Source organism: Malurus melanocephalus, unplaced genomic scaffold (assembly GCF_030028575.1).
Source record: "Malurus melanocephalus ecotype Western Australia unplaced genomic scaffold, MMel_1.1 scaffold_759, whole genome shotgun sequence".
Lineage (NCBI taxonomy): Eukaryota > Metazoa > Chordata > Aves > Passeriformes > Maluridae > Malurus > Malurus melanocephalus.
This window is the reverse complement of record NW_026623991.1, coordinates 204,083-223,079: the sequence shown is the minus strand read 5'-3', so window position 1 is coordinate 223,079 and position 18,997 is coordinate 204,083. Positions and strand designations below refer to the sequence as shown.

At 44.1% G+C, this 18,997-nt stretch overlaps 1 protein-coding gene across 1 annotated transcript in view; it reads left to right on the top strand.

Annotated features, from left to right (window-relative positions):
• The window catches only part of TMCO4 (transmembrane and coiled-coil domains 4), a 36,645-nt gene that overhangs the window by 7,541 nt on the left and 10,107 nt on the right, over nt 1–18,997 (top strand). The window contains exons 4-13 of the mRNA XM_057384963.1: nt 76–103; nt 1,963–2,095; nt 5,606–5,703; nt 6,221–6,364; nt 6,863–6,982; nt 8,312–8,476; nt 8,953–9,089; nt 10,550–10,634; nt 14,244–14,361; nt 17,253–17,370. Coding sequence (XP_057240946.1) covers nt 76–103; nt 1,963–2,095; nt 5,606–5,703; nt 6,221–6,364; nt 6,863–6,982; nt 8,312–8,476; nt 8,953–9,089; nt 10,550–10,634; nt 14,244–14,361; nt 17,253–17,370 — 1,146 coding nt within the window. The remainder of the gene's footprint in view (nt 1–75; nt 104–1,962; nt 2,096–5,605; nt 5,704–6,220; nt 6,365–6,862; nt 6,983–8,311; nt 8,477–8,952; nt 9,090–10,549; nt 10,635–14,243; nt 14,362–17,252; nt 17,371–18,997) is intronic.

Below are 18,997 nucleotides of genomic sequence, written 5' to 3'. Positions count from 1 at the left end.
CCCCTCCATTTTGACCCACATCATCAGTTTTGGAAGTTTTAGATTGAATATTCTTTTTTTTTTTTCTCTCTTTAGGACCTTCTATCCTTCTCTCTTCGAGATGGTAAGTATACTTAGCATTTGTTCTTTGTAAAAATAATATAGATGAGTTTACATCTGATATTTTAAAGTGCTCAAAAAGGTGCTGTCTTATTTAATTTCAGCTTCCTCTCTGGCAAAAGCAACACACTCCTTCCGTGCATCCCCTTCAGGAAAAACAACTGTTATATTAGGAATGGTTAATAAAATCCACTTAAAATTGAACAGCTCTTGACCTCCTTACCTTCACACACCCTGCATTGGCAAGCAGATGTAAATGATGGTGGAGTGGGGTGGTTTTTYTTCAATGTTTCCAGGGAAGCAGGTGACCTCTTCCTTTTGGAAGGTGGTAAAGCTGTTATGAAAACGTCAGCCTAACAAATTTTCTGCTGGTTGCCTAAAAAAAACCAAAACTATTCCGGGTATAAATTCCAGAGTGTCCTGTGAAGCCCATTATAAATAAATGTGATTTTTCTCATATATTATATTACACATAAAACAATTCTCTGGTTTRCAATCCATTATGTGGATTGGTCTGATAAAATTAATGAAATAAAGACTGTCTACTGAACAGAATGTTCATTTCTAAAAGAAGCCTGGATTCTGTCACTACAAGCATTTTTAAAGTCTCTGTGTTTTAACATGTTCTCACAGGAAAGAACTCACTGGTTGCTGATTAGCCTGTTGCACTGCAGGACAAAACAAGTTTTGTTCTTGCTTTATTTTTAATGGAAAATTGACAAGTCGGTTATTGCAAAATGGCTTATTTTGCATAGCTGAAATTTAAAAGAAATATCTTTCCAAGCCTCACTGCCTTCCCACCAGGCTGGTGAGGAAGGAGCCCAGCAGAGTGTTAGCAGACAGGAAACAAGGAGGGGACTCCTTACACACCTGCCTGGACTTGCAGGATTTGGCATATTTCGGGAAGGGGTGAAGATAAATCCTGTCCTCATTTCTCAACTAAGCACAAACATGATGAATGGTGTCATTAAAGGCCATGGAATTAGTTTGGTATCTTGGTAATGATGATAATAAATAAACAAACTTAATAGATTGCCCAATGCCATATTTGATCTACGTGCAGTAGGTATCGCAAACATTCTTTGTTGTTGTGTCTCGCTGCTATCTTCTCCCACCCTGAGACAAGCGATTGTGTTTTTCACCCCAGACTGCACCAAGAACCCTTTACAAAAGTCAGACATCAGGAAGCAGTAGGTGCTGCTGAGAGAAACACATTAAAAAAGCACAAATAATTTAATGTCTCTTACATTTAAGATGTTGTTTCTGTAAGAACACCTGCTTATAAGCCCAGGAGTAATCAGTTCTGCTGTCTGGTGTTGTCTGAGTGCACTGTCCACTCCTGCATCTCCAGCAGGGAGTACAAAAGCAAACATTTGTCTGTGGTGCTGCTGGGGGAGCTGGTGTGTAGCTTTATGCTGCACAATGCCTCTTGTTGCCACCAAGATGAGTTGAAGACAAAGCTTTTGCATGGAGGTGCATTTTTACAAAATGCCACCTCCTCCTTCACTGCTGCAGTTGAGGTGGGCTGTGCCCAGTTCCCCATTTAGACATGTTTGATATTTCTAGTTAGCAGTGATCCTACTGCAGATTTCTCTGTTGGAAAGTTACCTGCAGACCTTTACCACAGAGGGTGGAGACCGAAAGCTTTGGGATCCTTTTCCTGCCACAGAGGCATTACCTGGTGTGGAGGCTCTGTTCTCAGGGTAGAAGGATTTTCTGTTTATCAGTCTTTTCTCCTGTTCATGGAAGAGGAAGAAGGCCTGGGGGAAGGAGCTGTTCTGTGACATGTTCCTTGAGTACTCTGCTCCTTAACTAATCTGTGTGATCAGACTGACTGATTTCCTGGGCTTTTCTCTCTTCAAGGGTACTACGATGCTCGAGCCAGGGTGTTGATCTGCCGGATCAGCTGGCTGCTGAGAATCCCCTTGGCAGAGCTGGAAGTCCTAGAGGAATCTCTGCTTGAGAATCTGAAGGAACAGAAAGAGGAAGAGTCAGAGTAAGAACATTTGGGTTGACTATGGGATCAAAAAATGTTGCCAGTGCTCCAAAGCTTAGCAGTAATTACATGTGCRTAAGTCCAGTCTCTGATTATTCCCTGCATGGCTCTTACTGTAATCATTTATGGCTTGATTAGGGTTACAGAACCCTCACAGCACTGACAAGCAGAAAAGGCATTCTTAGGAATCACAGCTGAGATCTGGATTTGTATGCTGGTAAAGGCGGTTCTGCACTGAGCTGCCTYCTTTCCTCTCTTTCCTCTCAGAGACTGTGGGTTTTGCATAAATACATCACAAAGATCTTGGTAYCTCTTGGCCCAGTGTCCTTCATGTAGAAATGCCTTTTGCAGAATGAAGTTCACACAGCTAATCAGGATTAGATCCTCAGCTGTTCATTTTCTATGGATCTGTCCATCTTTAAGAGACTGCTGGATAACTCTTATTGAAGGCAGATTTCTGAGGGCAGCAGTCTGAATCTTCAGATATGTATGGATCTAACTCGTAATTCTGTGTTATTAATATAGGATTAATTTTTGGTATCTGTAAGAATTTATTACCTTTATATTACTCTTATCAGGCAGGAATTGTGCGATGGTTTAGCGACATTTAAGGCAGTAAAYATGGCCGTAGTGGACTTTCAAGGAAATGTTTTCATCTGTCAACTCAGCAAATGGCTTATGAGATCACCCTGCATGCAAATAAAGGCTTTAATCAACACCTGTGCCATGCTCAGCTCAGATCTTACCATRGGGTCCAGCATGTGATGGGTATCTTCCAGTTACAGCTGTATTTAAATAACACTTAACTTTATAGCCCACTGTAAAATGGGAAAGTCAAAAATAATCTCAAAGATCATGGACTGCTAAACGGTTTGGTGTGCAGGGGCAAGGGTTGGTATTAATGGGGGCTGTTCTGTGGTTTGTAGAGCAACCACCATTAGATARAAAGATATTAGATATTAGATAAAAGGAAAAAGAAAAATCCTTAYGGTGAGAGGAGCCCCAGACCGCAGTGCAAACACATTGTTATTGCTGTGCTAAAACAAGGCTGAGATTTGTGGGGAAATCAATGACCCTTTCTTTGGTTTGAAGTCAGGAGTCAATGGGGAAAAGAAGCAAAATAGAAACCTGTCACTACCTTGACCTCACAGATTTTGGGGGCTGGGAACACCAGCATGTGCTTGGGATACTTCCAGCTTTGACCAGCAAGAGGTTTTGGAGCAGAAATTACCAGCTGGTATTTTGGCAGCTCCTGCACAGGTGTTTTTACTGATATTTGTTAACAGGAGGTTTTGCTCCTGTTTTTGCTGCTGTGGATATGTTGGATTGAGGCGCATAACCTGCAAGATTAATTGTACAATCCTCTATAGAATAATGCTCTAACCATTTAAATCCATGTTACTTGKACCAAACGTGTTCTGATCTACAGGTGGAAACCTTTCTTTCATATACCGTTCTGTAAGAAACTAGAAAACATTACAACATTTGCTTGCTAATGTGTGCTCCTACYACTTTTCCTTATTAGAAAATGACCTGAAATTCCCCATAACAATCTCTCTGAACATAATTTGTGGTTCAGGCAAGAAGCTGCACATCTGAGCTCACTGAGGGCAGAGAAATACCAGAGGCAGCAGTTAATTACCACAGTGGATAAAAGCAGTCTGGTAATCCAGTGATAATGGTAATGGAGGAGCCATTAGGAAGCCGCTGCTGGCAGCTCCAGAAGGGAGGCAGTGACAGGCAAAACTTCTCCTTTTATTTACTGCACTGTCAGGCAGAATTTAGCTGCCACTGTCTTTGTCCCCACATATCTCAAACTGCTCATTATTCCAGCTGACTCCAGGTTAGACACGTTGCAGCTCTCTTGTCATTATTGTCAGCTCGAGAAGAAGCACAGTGACTGTAAAAGCTGCTGAACCTCATGTAGAACAGAAACTGCTGGGTATTGCCAGCTTAGRTATGATCAGCCTGACTGCAGCACTTGTGTGAAGAGCTCCAGGAGCAAGTTTATCCAAAGCAAGGCATTCAGATTGGTGACTAAGCTACAAAGTGAAGCATTTTGARAGGATGAGAGGAAATGGCCTCAAGCTGCACSAGAAGAGGTTCAGGTTAAATCAGAAGGAATTTCTTAATGGACAGAGTTGTCAAGCATTAGAATGGGYGGCCCAGGRTGGTGGTGGAGTCCCTTATCCYTGGAGGTGTCCAAGGAAGRCCTGGAGGTGGCACTCAGTGCTCTGGGCTGGGGACAAGGTGRGGATTGGGCACAGGCTGGACTYGATGGTCCTGGAGATCTTTCCCAACCTTAGTGATTCTCTGATGGGCAAACACTGCTTTGTCCATAGGGCTGTGGAAAGCAGCTGTAATTGTACAGAACTGGAGAGGTGGTGTTCCTGCAGACACCACRTTTGCAGCTGCATAAGGTAATGAACAATAGTTTTTTGGAGGGTCTCTGTGGAGACGAAGCCTCCGTGACGTGCAGGTCYGTGGGAGTTCTGCCAGTGAGTGCAGTGACTCAGGGATTTCACCCACTGAGCTSCATTCTCCTGCTGTGCCTCACAAAGCTGCATATTGTTTGGGACTCGTGTAAAATTGTCTTAATCAAAATTACAGTGTGCTTAGGGGGTTCCAGGAAGGATTAGGCAATTATATGGATAATGAAAAYCTGAAATTAGGCTAGGATCAACAGGGAAAATATCCAAGTTTGGAAGCAAGATAAATTGTCACGTTACAAGGCCTGGATTAGCTGCTGAGTAAACAGGCCAGAAGGAACCTTTCTCTGGAAATAGCTTATTCCAGTATCCTCTGTTTCTCCCACTTTCCTCTGAAATTGAAGCACTTCTTGTAGGAGAGAAAGCAAAGACATTGAGAGAAGTCAAAAGTAGTGGCTAATAAGTGGTATTTGATCCTTTTASGTTTATATACCACTTTCTGATAAGCTTGTTAAAATACAGCTTAAATGCACACAGGCAAATGAACTGATGACTGTGTTTAATTCTGATTATATTATTGTATTGTGATGTGCAATTAGCAGCTCAAAGTAAACACTGCTGTTGGAAAATGGTTTAATTGCATCTCTGTTAGCACAAATTACCTCTATTCCCTTTTATTTCAGACACTTTTCCCTGTTTCTTCTTAGCTTTCTTGTGGTGTTTTTGGACACATAGGCAGCATATAGTTAATGAAATGCTTTTGACTTTTTGTTTCCTTTTTTGTTTTTTTTTACAAGCTTCAGCCCTATTAGGAAAGGTTTTCTGAGTAAGTAATATCTGTTGGCTTTTGTCAGCAATTAAAYGGTTTCAGTTTAAATCTGTGGTCCATTTAATCCATTCCATTTAAATCTCTAAATCCATGCTCATAAATCTCAGTGTGCTGTCATAGTCCACACCTGCATGTTCTTTTTTACTGTTCCTGGGAGGGAAATTACACTGAGGAGAATGAAAGCAGATTCTGATACAGCATTGTTATCCATCACACTTTTCCATTAGTTTTTTACTTCTAATCCCCCCACAGAACTGCAGAAGTCTCAAGAAAAAAGAAGGAAAGAAGGAAAAAGCTGAAGAGATACCTCCTGATTGGCCTGGCAACTGTTGGGGGTGGAACAGTGATTGGTGAGGCTGCCCTTGGCATTTTGGGGACACAGCATTTTGGGGCAGGGAGGGGTCTGAATCCAAGAAAAGTATTTTCAGCCTTACAAAAATAAACATGGAAGAATTAGCTGGAAAAGTTACTCCAGTGTAGCTTAATTAGCAGGGGGAAGCATTAAATTGAATTGTCACCCTTAAAAATGTGTTCTCCTTCTTTGCTCTCATCTTAYAAGAGCGTCAAATCTGCAACTCTGAAATCAAAAGTGTGAGATTAGATCAGTGTTTCCTGAGCAAACAAAGCACAGCTCACCCYAGATCATCACACAGTTGTCCTTTGACTTTGAAAAGATTCTTGATTTTTACTGAAGTCAGTCAAAGAATTTGAACAGAGATTTAGGGCCTGGGGAGGGTCTCAGGAAGCCCCTTTATGGTACATGCAAAAAGCTGTTCCAGCAGCAGTAGCAGCAACCCCCCCAGCACAGGGAAATGCCTGCCTGGGGGTTGTAACCCAGTTTGGTTTTAACCTTTATTGCATTCTCAGGTCTGACAGGAGGCCTGGCTGCCCCTCTGGTTGCTGCGGGAGCTGCCACGATCATTGGGAGTGCTGGAGCAGCTGCTTTAGGATCCACTGCAGGGATTGCTGTCATGGCATCMCTTTTTGGAGCAGCAGGAGCTGGTCTTACTGGTAAGAGAGTGAGCACAATTCTCAGCCACTGAGGCACAGGATCCCACCTTCAAATGCCCAGTTAATGACTCCACTCCACTCCACTCCACTCTGCAGAGTGAGGGAAGCGATTTGAGGTGTAATCTCTCAGATTTTTATGTCAGTGCTGATTTAAGGTACTGTGTAGCCCCTGGTGAGCTACAGGGAAAGAATATTTGGTGTGTGGTTAATGAAAGTAATGAAAGCTTGCTGCTTTGGGTTAGAAAGATGCTGCCATGGAGAACAGCAGTTGTTACAGCAAAGAAACCCTTCTACTGGATTCCCTCAGAGCACACAAGCTCAGAAGGATCATGTTGGCTCCTTACCAAGCTATAAGTKTATGGACTGACTGAGGGTTTTGGAAAGGAAAAAACCCTCTCTCCAGATTACCCAATTAACTTCTTAATGAACTCCTACTGTCAGCAGAGTGTCCTTTCTGTGCCATCTCTGAGCTGTGTGTTTCTGCCTGGCTGTGTGTAGGATACAAGATGAAGAAACGTGTGGGAGCCATAGAAGAGTTTGAATTCCTCCCACTTACTGAAGGGAAGCAGCTCCACATCACCATAGCAATCACTGGCTGGCTGTGCACTGGCAAATATGGTAAGAATATGATGAGGAAGCTGAGAGGAGCTCAGAGAGCCRTGACTGTGTCCCACTGCAGCCTGTGTCTGTACTCACAAAGCACCAAGTTTGCCCCACATTTCCATGGCCTGCTGACTAAACCACATCCATTCTCAATATAAGTCTTTGCAACCCAATCTGTAATCCCAGGCAAACAGAGGGAAAAAAAGAGGGCATAAAGTTGGTGGTGATAGCACGATTGGGAGCAGCCATAGCAGGGTTGTTCCTGTTTGGARCTGTTGCATGGTTTTGCTAGAAAAGGTCTGTTTGGGAGATGATTGCCAGTACTAGTATGAAGTGTCTCTGAGACCTTATGTTGGTCCTCCAGGAATTAACAGAAAATAGTGCATTTTTGCWCTCTCTGTATCTGCCAGCTAATGAGGTTTATTGGCAAGAAAATTCTGTCAAGTAAATCCTGTTAAGCACAGCCCTCTGGAGGTGACTTACAGGGAAGCCTTTAAAGGTCTGTAGTGCTTTATTTTCCAATGTAGCTTGTCATATAAAATATGTCACCTGTCTGCTGAGGTGCTCAGCAATCTCACAGAACAGCTGCCAGTTTATTGAGAAGCACCATTATTAACTCAGGATATCATTAATGCAGAAGGATGTCTCTGCCCTGTCACTTGCCAGGCTGCAGTTTGCTGTCACAGGGAGGTTCTTTTCACTTTGCAGTGCTGTGCTTTGGCTTCTCTCTTTGTCTGTTTGCCAGAGGTCCAGATCCTCAKGGCTGGAGGGTTCCCAGGCATGGTTAGAGAGGCAAGTGTGGCCTCCAGGAACCTGGTGTCTGTTTGTCCTTAAAAGGGAGTTACCAATGACACACATTCTTCTTCCATAACAAGCAATCTGCTGGAATGTTTTAAAGAGCAAAACTAGGGTTTGTCATCCATGTTCCTCCTTACAACAGTGTCTGTCTATGTACACACTGCTTCAAACAGAGGGACTGAGGACAGGAATTTTATGGAATTTGCCACCTTATGGTTTTGGAGCTGCCAGTAGCTGCCAATCCATGTGTCCCCAAATATGACAGTCTRTTGTGGTGATCTTGTGTCACTTTGATCAGCAGCTGCCTTGTCCTCCCCTGTATTGTTTGGGGAGGGAACAGTGTGGGAAGGCTTTTAATTAATTAAGATGACAATTCTGCTCTGCCCTTCAGTGTTGATCTGTCATTAATAGCATTCAGTGTTGATCTGTCATTAATAGCATTGTTAGAATATTCCAGTGTCCTGCAGGTTCTGTTCCGCCCTCTGTTGGGCTCCTCTTTCCAGGTGTTCTCTCCAAACATGAATTCCATCTTTGCACCTTTCCCAGGGAGTTTCACAGCCCCGTGGAGCAGCATGCTGCACTCCAGTGAGCAGTACTGCCTGGCCTGGGAATCCAAGTACTTGATGGAGCTTGGCAATGCCTTGGATTCCCTGCTGAAYGGTTTTGTGAACATGATGGCTCAAGAAGCCCTAAAATTCACCGTCTTGTCAGGTAAGAACCTGAATTGTATCAGATCTGCTCAAGTGGCTCTTGTGCAGTTTCACTATTAAAGGAGTTTTCCTAAAGAGGAATGTTTTGGAGGAGGCAGTGCCCAACAGAATTGACCTGAGAACCTCCTGTACCACACCTGTAATTTAGCTGTGCTTTCCTGGACTGCTGAGCCACTGTGCCATTGCATTATTCTGCTAAAGTTACAGCTGGAAACACCTTCCTTCACGTGTGACTGCTCATTTCTCCATGTTATTACACCATTTACTGCTGTCCAGAAACCTCCCAACACTCAGGTTACRCTCAGCCCCCTGTGCCAGAACATCAGATTCTTTCTTATCTTTAGGCCAGCAAAGCATTTCTCAGCACAGCTCTTGGGAAAGAAGAGCTGGAAATGACAAAAGCTCACAGGCTTAGCTTTTTACTTCAGCCAGCTGTCTTGATTGGGGTGTTTTCTAAGAAACCTCTGTGTGTTTCAGGGATTGTGACAGCCTTGTCTTGGCCAGCGTCACTCCTGACCGTTGCCAGTGTCATTGATAACCCTTGGGGAGTGTGTCTGCATCGCTCTGCTGAAGTAGGCAAGCACCTTGCACACATCCTGCTCAGCCGACAGCAGGTAAYGGGGCAGAATTTCCCAGGAATAACAGCTGGAAGGGAATTGGCCCAGGGAGATGAAGTTGTCTGGTCATGCTAAATTAAATGGTTTCTTTCTAGGGAGACAAAAACTAATAAAACCTTAAAGAGAGGGTGACCAGCAGATCTCTGGCTCACTGGGGAAAAGGAGGATGTTCCAAGGGGATCAGAGAAATCCTGCTGAGATTCTCTTTAACCTAAAACTTTTCTAAATGAGGAAGAAGAGATCCAGGTCGTAAATGACCAGTGGCATAACAATGTCAGAGCACAGCCAGGCCCACTCACCTATTTAGAGAGCAGGAAGTGTGGATGGGTGGAAAGGAAAGAAGAAAATGGAGTGTTGAAAATATTTATTGATCATTAAGAGACACCAGCAAAACAACCTAAGAGAAAAGTGTGGCAGCCAATGCCAGTGCGCCATGGTTTTGCCTACAGAGAAGAGGAATGGGCTGGTACCTGATAGAAGTGACAGRAGTCTCTCTGAAAAAGCTTGAAAAACGACATTTCTGCTGTCCAAGAGCCTCTCAGCATTTGCTGTGCCAGTGCTGGCTTTTGCTGGCCACGTGTTTGTCTCATACCAGTCACTGCTGATTGTAGAGGAGCCTGAGGGCAGCTGTGGTCCCTGAGTTGTATATCCCAGCAATGTGGAACAGCAAAGGAGGAACAAACTTAATTTCTCATAAAAACACAATCCTAGAAAACCCAATAAACTTTATTTTTTACAAGCCCTTTGTTTTGCTTGGGGGCATTTGTTCCTGCCTGTTAAGCATTTGCTGTTGTGAAAACACACATTCCAGTATGCTGGAGAGTCTAAAACTAGTTAATATGATGTCTGGGGTGTCCATCACACACCTGCTCCCTGGATATTACAAAGAACATTTTTCATTGATGTTTGGATTAGGCTCCCTTTGATCTTGCAGAAAATCTTATTAGGCTATTCAAAATAAAAGCTTAAAGCTTTAAAAGCCACATCGTTTTTTATAAGCCTTGCATGGTGCTGCTGCCACTCARCTTAAAATCTGGAATTGGTCACTATTTTTGTATTACAGCTTCTTCTTTTTCTGTTAATTGAAACATTTCTAGGAAAATTTTGTTCCTTGAATAAGGTTTTCATTTGGAAATTTCAAACCAATGAGAGCATCTGCTTTGGTTCTGTTTGAAACATCCTCTCTGTTGTAACTTCTGATCATTAGATTTTTTTTCAGTTGATTTTCTGAAGATCAAAACATRCAAAATAATTGGATATGTAGAATTCTCCATCTTGAACTGGGCATAACTTTGAGGAGACCTGATGCCTTTGAAACCAACCAAATTGCCCCAGTGTTTCAAAGGTGATGCACAAGCAGGTGCTCTGTGTCCCAGGCTCTTGGGGATCCCAAGCCCAGTCTCTCTTCCCAGAGAAAACAGCATTTGATGGCACTTTGCCCTTTTCTTCTTTCTCAGGGCCACAGACCTGTCACACTGATTGGCTTCAGCCTGGGTGCCAGAGTCATTTACTTCTGCCTGCAGGAAATGGCTCAAGAAAAAGGTATCATTCACCTCCTAACCTTATTTTCTTTTATCATCCTCACTCCTGGTAGAGAAGTTTTTCTTCCAAGAGGAAGAACAGAGCTTGGCTCTTTAAGTATAGGACAAAATCTCAAAAAAAAAGAGGTTTAAATGCCAAAATCTGCTGTCATTCCCYCCAGTCCAGCAGATTAAATCCGCTGTCTCACTCCAGGGGCTCCAGTGGGTCACTTTGGTCTGTAAACAACAATGTGACATTTGTGATCAGTCTGGAGCTGCCCACGCACTGCCTGATCCTGGCAGAGGATGCTTTGCCTTTCTTGGGAGCTCTCTGCAGCTCTTGTATCTGATTCCCTGAGTCCTGCCTTCCATTTAAGTCACTGAAATGCCACTGTCATCTGCTATTTTCATGGTAATTTTTCCCCAAAGTCAAGTATAAACCATCTGTCAATTTATTGCCCACTGTGGTTCTGTTTATTAATAGAGTCTATTTTTAATTWAAAAAAAAGAGTCAAATCATTATGATCACTTGATGGAAATTGTATCTTGGAGTTGAGTCAGCAGTGAGTATGTGCAACCTTCCTTCCCCCCACGTAGCAATTTCACTCATTAACTATTTGGCTTCACAATTAACCATAAATAAGCAATTTTATAAAGGACAATGTCCAATAAAGTCCAAGGAGGTGGGAACAGTGTCAAATGAGGATGGAGAAGGTCAGCWTTGACAGCTGCATGCCAGAACTTCAGCTGTGGCTTAAGATGGAAGTCCTCAAATACAGGAATTCTGTCCTAAAAATAAATGTAATCAAATCCAGAATGATCCTGACAGAGTTACACTGGAGCCAGTGCCCAGATCCTAATCTGGCCCTAGATCTACAATTTTAGTGTCCTGAGAATGCCAGGGKCTGAGGTATTTGCAGGTTTTTATTTCAGTCTGCAGGCTCTGGAATAACACGAGCCCATAGCTTAGGGAGGAAATCCTTTGGGGTCTGGAAGGTTGGCTGCCACTCCAAAGAAATCCAAGTATCGTGGTGATGTATCAGAGCAGCTCCCACCATACTCTGATTTTTCAGTTCCTTAATTGAATTCTGAAAGCTGAGCTGTTTGTGAGATGAAAAGCAGCATGTTCAGCACAGATTGCCAAGGCGTTCTTCACAGGCACATTCCAGAGCAAGCCACAGAAGGAATGGARCTGGGACCTGGGACAGCTGAGACTGATTTGGGTTTGGGCTTGGATGTCTCACACGAAAGGAACACACGGCCTTGTCATGCAGGGCTGGCTATCCAGATGGCARTGGCATTTCTGAGGACAAAGAGCTGATGATGGATTGGCCAGTGAAACACCACGGCAGGGACTCAGACTGTTCAAATGCTTCTCTGCAAAGCAATGGAATAACCTGTGGGATACTTCATCACGRAGGACTCTGGGAGCCAGAGCTCAGCAGGTTTCCAGAAAATGACATTATGGCAGAAGCTGGAGCAAATGAGCCACCAGAGACACGTTCCTGCGTGGGAAGATCATTGCTCTGATTTCCTCATCGTGATTCCCATGCATTTTAGTAAATAATTAGCAATTAGCAAACTAATGCAAATTGATAATGGCTGTCACCACCAGAGCCTGAACCTTGAAACCCARCTGTGTGTGAAACCCAGTGTGTGACAGGACAGAGGTGTCACACACTGGGTGCTTGGTACAAATCACAGCTYGTGTGACCCGTGTCCCCCTGGGCTGTGATCCCTGCTGTGCTCAGGGGTTGGGAGCTGGCAGCAGCTCTGCCCTGGAACATTTGTACACAGCCAGAGCTGAACCCCAGCTCTGTTCTCCCTTCAGTCAGGACTGTTGTGCTGAGGTACTTCCCCTCTCCCAGTAAGTTGCATCCCAAGGGTACAGCAAAGTCAGCTCCCAGGATTGGTTATGGCCTCTGGGACAGCTTCTTTCTTCCACACCTTTTCTGGAGAAATCATCTTAGTCAGGTTTTTAATTTTGGCCTGTAATTCTCACTCCGTTCCCACCTGCTTGGACTTGATTGGAAATTATCCTTTATAAAACTTCTTATTCATTAGCCACTCTCTATGAGGTTAAATGGTTAATGAATTAATTTTGTTCCACTGCTTGTGCAGACCTTATTGTTCCTCATCATCTACAAGATTTACAAACTGTGAAATGCATTTCATTTATCTTGCGCCTCAGCAGCTCTGCAGGCCAGTGATCTGTTCCCAGRTCTCCTGTCAACATTCAAAGAAAATCAGCATTTTTCAGCCAAGCCTAAATATTTTTTGTTCTGAGCAAGAAATAAACTGGACAAGGGACTGGAGAAACAAAAGCTTCCAACACCTTGCCCAAATATCCAGGCTTCTGATGAATTAGCTGTCTGTTTATTCAGTTGGCTCACACCGTGGCCGTGGAATTTAGAACCTTGGTTGGAATGAGCTTCGCATTAGCAAGGCTCTGGGTTTCCTTTTGATTGCTCATCATTATGGGAACAGGGCTTTATTGCTCATGATTACACTTACAAAATTGAATTGCTCTTTGCACTTTTTGATTGGTGCAGAATTTGCTCTGCAATAAGAARTAATTCCAGAAGAGCTCATTTGGATTTGTCAGGCACTGGGATTTACACCTCAGAGAAGGATGCAGGCACTACAGGCAGYTCCAGTCCTTTACTGCTGTCAGGGAAAGGAAGCTGAGTGATTCACACTCGGAAAGTCTGCCCAGACCTCTCCCTCAAATGTTTGGTTTAGCTCAGGTCTGTGGAGCCTGGTCTCCCACAGGTGCRGAGCATAGATTTGGAATTTTACACTCATGAGTCTTCCATTTAACTGCTGTGGCATCAAATGCTTCATCTCTCTTAACAAAGATTTATGGAAGATACTGATATGTTGTTCACGAATTTAGGAAAGTAGCAGGGCTGCCCAATATTTCTCATTCCATTTTTATTTCTCCTGAAATTGCCCAGCTGCAGCTGTCTGATAAGTGAGGAAGATTTATTATGCTTAAAAGTCAACATTGCTGTTCAGCAAATCAGGTCCTGGGCATTCAGATTACAGCACAAGGAAATCAAACCAGTCYGATCTTCACTGTGGATTGGCAAATGCCTCCATTGTTGCTACTTTGAAATCAATATTAGGAATTGGGGATTTTCTCTTGCATGTTCAGGTCATGTTTTTTATAGAATCAGCTGTGGGAAGGGCTCCTCATGCTTCATGTATGACAACATTTGCTCACCCTGTGGGATCACAGACCCTTTCACCTCTTTCACAGCTATGTGCAAACCCACATCAGTGAGTCTGCAGAAAGACCTTTYCAGAGGTTTCCAAACCTTTCCAGAGGTTTGCTGCTTGAACAGCATCTTTCTGGGCAGAGGCCAGGCCACTTCTCCCTCCTGCCACCAGCCTGGCCCTTTGCACTGTSTGAGGATCTTGATTTTTCACTTTTACTGATTCCAGGTGAACYGTGGACATTTAACATGTATGCAAAGTTGTATTTATGATTCTCCTTTCCATTTTTCTGTCTTTCAAATTGAAGTCACCGAAATGATGATTTTTCTGCAGTGCACATCAGARCACACTTCATATAAGAATATTTCTGCTCCATCTTCTAACCTGAGCTGTTCTGCTYTCACCTTAACAGACTCACAAGGAATCATTGAAGACGTTGTCTTACTGGGAGCTCCAGTGGAAGGAGAAGCCAAGCATTGGAAAGCTCTCACCAGAGTGGTGTCAGGAAGGATCATAAACGGGTTCTGCAGGTCAGTGTGTGCTCAGTTCCCAGCCCCCATAGCCTGGAAATGCTTTGGGGTATTCATCCCTTTTGAGTAAATGTTCAGCTGGTGAGGACATGGATTCTACAGTGCCAGAGGCTCATCCCTCCAGGCCTCTCCCTCAGATCCACAGGAAATGACAGCTTCAGGAGGCACTTGAAGACTGTTTGACCCAGGTCTTGGCTCTTTGGGATGCTGGAAGCCTGAGGTGCTCCAAATGTGGGTCCTGTTCATAGARGGACAGTGTTCTACCACTGACAGCCTAAACCTGGCTCAGTGTATTCGTGTGTGTAATTTGATATATTCTGAAACCCATTTAAATCTCAGCTTTATGTRAAGGACTATAAATACAGCAGTTAAGTTCACTCATTTAAAGAATGGGAATTAAAATCTATCAAAGCTTTAAGGTAATAGTTCACTTGTGGCTGCCCATGGGGAACAAGATTTGAAAATCACAATAAAAGRGAACGAGTTCAAGCAAATTGAAGGTTTGTATATCTGGAGTGGGTTTCTGGTCACGATAGATCACATGAACAGGGTATTTAACTTACAAAGGAAGAATAGCTGGAATAGCTGTAGCATATTTAGTAAGGATGTGAAAAAATACAAAGATTGCCTTCAAAACAAATACCAGCCTTTTAAAACCACATTTCAGAAACATTTTTAGAAATAAAAGCAGACAACTGTTGTGCAGAGTTGTGAGAAAAGAGCTGCTGGCTGAAAAGAGGGAGGTTTATAGGCCCAAAACAGCTGAAGCAGTCTCAGAAAACCATTAAGTATTCAAGTGACAGCCTCAAACCTAATGAGTGTGTCTTGGAAGATAATTGTGCCAGGAACACTGCTTACCAGCACAATTAGATAAGGGGAAATTAAAACCAAGGAATGAAGCAGGGAATACTAAGAGCATGGGGAAATAAATTGAGAAATTACCTGGCAAGWAGATTAACAAAGAACCTGCAAGTTAAGACAGTTTGTAAAGCTGTGAGCCCTCAGGTCAAGGACAGGTGAAAATGCTGCTGGTGTTTTCCAGGCACACATCCATAGGGATGTCTACACATGCACGTGTCTTCCACATGCATGTGGAAGGTGGGGAAGCATTGTGGGACTGTGCTTCTAACTGGGTGTTTTAACTTTTAAAGAAGAATTAAATAAATTAATTAAAGGTATTCGAATTACCAATCCTACCTCTCAGCTAGGCTGGAAATGGTTGCTTTTGTCCTCTTTAGATCTCAGGATTTTCATGAATGCCAGATGTAAACAGTGCTTGCAGTGTTTCTTCATGTGGCATAAAGAAAAGCAGTTGCTGCCTCCCTGGGAGTGCTCAGAGTTCTTCCAAGAAGCTATAAGTGATAKAAATCATTGCATATTACTCAGCAAATACTGTTCCTCCATGTGTTCTACAAAAATCAATTTCACTGTAAAAAGCTCTGTGTATCCATTTCCTATAACACACACACAAACACAAAAAGATCTTGTAGTTYCTAAGCCTGCCTGTGTGGTCAGAATAAAAGACGGTGTGTGTGTGGTGGGGTGGGGTTATTCAGGTAACATGAGGGGCAGCAAGAGGGGGAAACTGAGAGACATGGAATTTCTGTGAGGATTGAGATATGACAGAAGGGTTATACAAACATTTTGTGTGAGGCCTCACTTGATTCTGATTTCTCTGGTCTCTCGTTTGTGCAGAGGGTGGCCTCGTTCTGTCACTTCAGGAGTAACTCTATTTAGGTCAGATGAATTACACTGAACAGAATTCCTGTAAGATCAGATTTGCTGAGCCCAGTTGTTGAGCTTCAGTCCTTGCTCTCCTTTGGCTTTGGAATATGAGGGGACAGGATGAGTGAGAGCCCTGTCAGCTGTCAGAGCTGTCCCCTCCCACTTAACAGCAGGATTACAAATTCCCAGTGGGAAACTTCACCCAAAGCAGTTGGACTGGCTCAGCTTTTGAAAGATCCCCCACCTGAGCAGCATGGATGTGTTGTAAAGATTTTGCAGGGCTCTGTAGACTTACAACTCCTGGTGTGGATTTTTTGGGAGTAGCCAGGAACTGGCTCCTGTGCAGGAGCATTTTACCTGCTGCCATCACAGAGCACAAATCCCACTCATATTCCACTTAGAGGGTACAGTTGTATTTCGGTGCCTGCATTTTATGCTGTTGCTCAGCACAGAAGACTTTTGCATTTCCTTCCCTCCTCATGCCATGGTCTCCCCTGGAACTGCCACAGTGACTTATGGCACTGCTCTAGAGTGGGAACAAACTCTTCCTAGYTCTGTCACTGGAACCCATGTATTTCTGCTGTACCTATAAAACRGGAGCATTGCCAGTCACCGTCAATATTTATGGCACAACATCAGTGTTGTAAGTCTCATCACCTTTACAGCTTTATGGGCTGGAGAACCTATCTGGACATGAAAAAGATTAGATATTGAAATATCAATGTGCAATCCCTAAGCAAACACAGAAATAAACAGAAGGGGCAGATTTTTAATCTCACTGCAGGTAAAGACTAYGTCCATAGATCAGGATTCAGTACAGACTTGCACCCCTGTGTCCCAGAAGCCTGCCCTGAATCCAGCAAGTGATTCCTGGTGTCATTCCTAGATCACACAGAGCTGCAGCCGGCCTTGGTCCAGACATCACTGTGCTCCCCAGCCCTTCAACTCTCCTCGTGGTCTGAGTAGTTACACACTGGAAGTGTCCCAGGCCAGGCTGRACRGRGCTTGGAGCAGCCTGGCCTAGTGGAAGGTGTTCCTGCCCATGGCACAGGGTGGAACTGGATGAGCTTTAAGACCCCTTCCCACCCAAACTGTTCTGGAATTCTTTGATTTCACATTACGTTGATATGGCAGCAGGAYTTTTTCCCACTCTTCTCTGTTTGCAGGGGGGACTGGCTGCTGAGCTTTGTCTACAGAACTTCTTCTGTCCAGCTCAACGTCGCAGGCCTCCAGCCAGTCGACCTGGATGACAGGAGGATGGTGAACATGGACCTTTCCTCTGTGGTAAGTAATGATACTCTCAATTTCTCTTCGTCATCCTTTTTTTGCGGCACTGTAACCCTACACTCACTATGTAGGAGAAGCTGGGGACTGAAGAGAGCCCCTCCAGGTCCACTGGCCCTCTTTTCTGTCTTTGAGGGAGCTCTTACCTACACTTCCCCTGGAATTTTGTTGGCCCAGCTAGTGCTCAGCATTGAGCAAAACGATAAAGATTTACCCCTCTTGTTGGATATGTTTGGATTTTTCTGGCTCTGACATATCTCGTACTGGAGATAGAAACTKTTATTACTCCTCTAAGAAGGGCCTTGCTGTCRCAGAATCATGGAASRGTTTRGGTTGGAAAAAGCCTGGTCCCAACCCCTGTGAGGATGTGGGGGAGGTGGTGTCAGCAGCTGGGAAACGTGGATCTCAAACACGCGCCTGCACGGCAGGTGCAGCCCACAATCTTATCTTGGGTGAGCCTTCCACACTGCTCAGGTTCACCCAGGGGCAGCTTCCTGGCCCTTGTACCTTGGTCCCCAGGGCTGCAGGAGCCGGAACTGGTTTGGAATTACAGAAGCTCCGCGATAGCAACGGTTGGTTTGCCAGGTGCTGCTGCCTTTTCTGAGTGTGTGTCTCCAGGAAACAGGGAGAGATTCACTGGTATATCTGGGAAACATTTCGCTTCCTCAAAGCTGTCTGGTGTCATTAGTGATAAGTCACTGTTAGAACATCTGGCAATATATCTAAGCAATATTCAACTCAATTATCTTAAACTGATCACCATGTGCTGTCTCTTGCACAGAAGAATTGAACTCTTTCATACAAACTTATCTTGTATATCCATATCCATGGAAATCTTGGACATGCCRTGGTGTTTTTTTCCATATCTTAATGTTTTAATTCATCATTAACTCTCTGCAAACTGGAAGGTGCTCAGCAAAAGCTTAGGATACCTCCATAGTCAGTGTTCATGCTGTGACTCCTCTTCCCAAATATCCCCACAAGCTGTCAGAGAGTGTCAGTGTAGCTCTGCAGCCAAAGGCACTTTGAAGAGCTTTCAGATTTTTTGGAACACCAGCTTGCTGAGCCTATAAATACCCAACTGTTCTCAGCTCATTTCATTCATGAGAACTGAGCTCTGCACAGCCCTTGGCAGCACACACAGGGCTTGGTGCTGAGCAGAGAGAACAGACACTTGGAGGGACAAAACAGGGGCTTCCCAGGAGGAAGGGGTTTGGTGGAGGCTTTTAAACATGGTCCATGCATCTTTGCATCTCTCTGGCTTGTCAGTATTTCCACACACTCCCACATCCATTTTCTCACCGTCCCCAGAGCTGCCAGTACTCATTTGCTCTCTGACATCTGTTGCTGGCATGAAAATGCCCCAAGATGCCAAGTGGTGGCACTGGGGTGACATCTCCTGTCAGTCAGTCCATGTCACCCCTCTCTGAGTTCTCTTCAGAGACCCTTCTTCTATTGACCCTCTGCTTCCTGAAGCATGAACCCCACTGGAGCCCTGCACATTTCATCCTGCCTAGATCACAGCAGCTTCTCCATTCCCCACAGAGGAGYAGGATTTACATTTCAGCTGAATGAATAATGTCTGCAGAGCTGCTCCCTGCTCATCTCCCAGAGCTGTGTGTCTGCA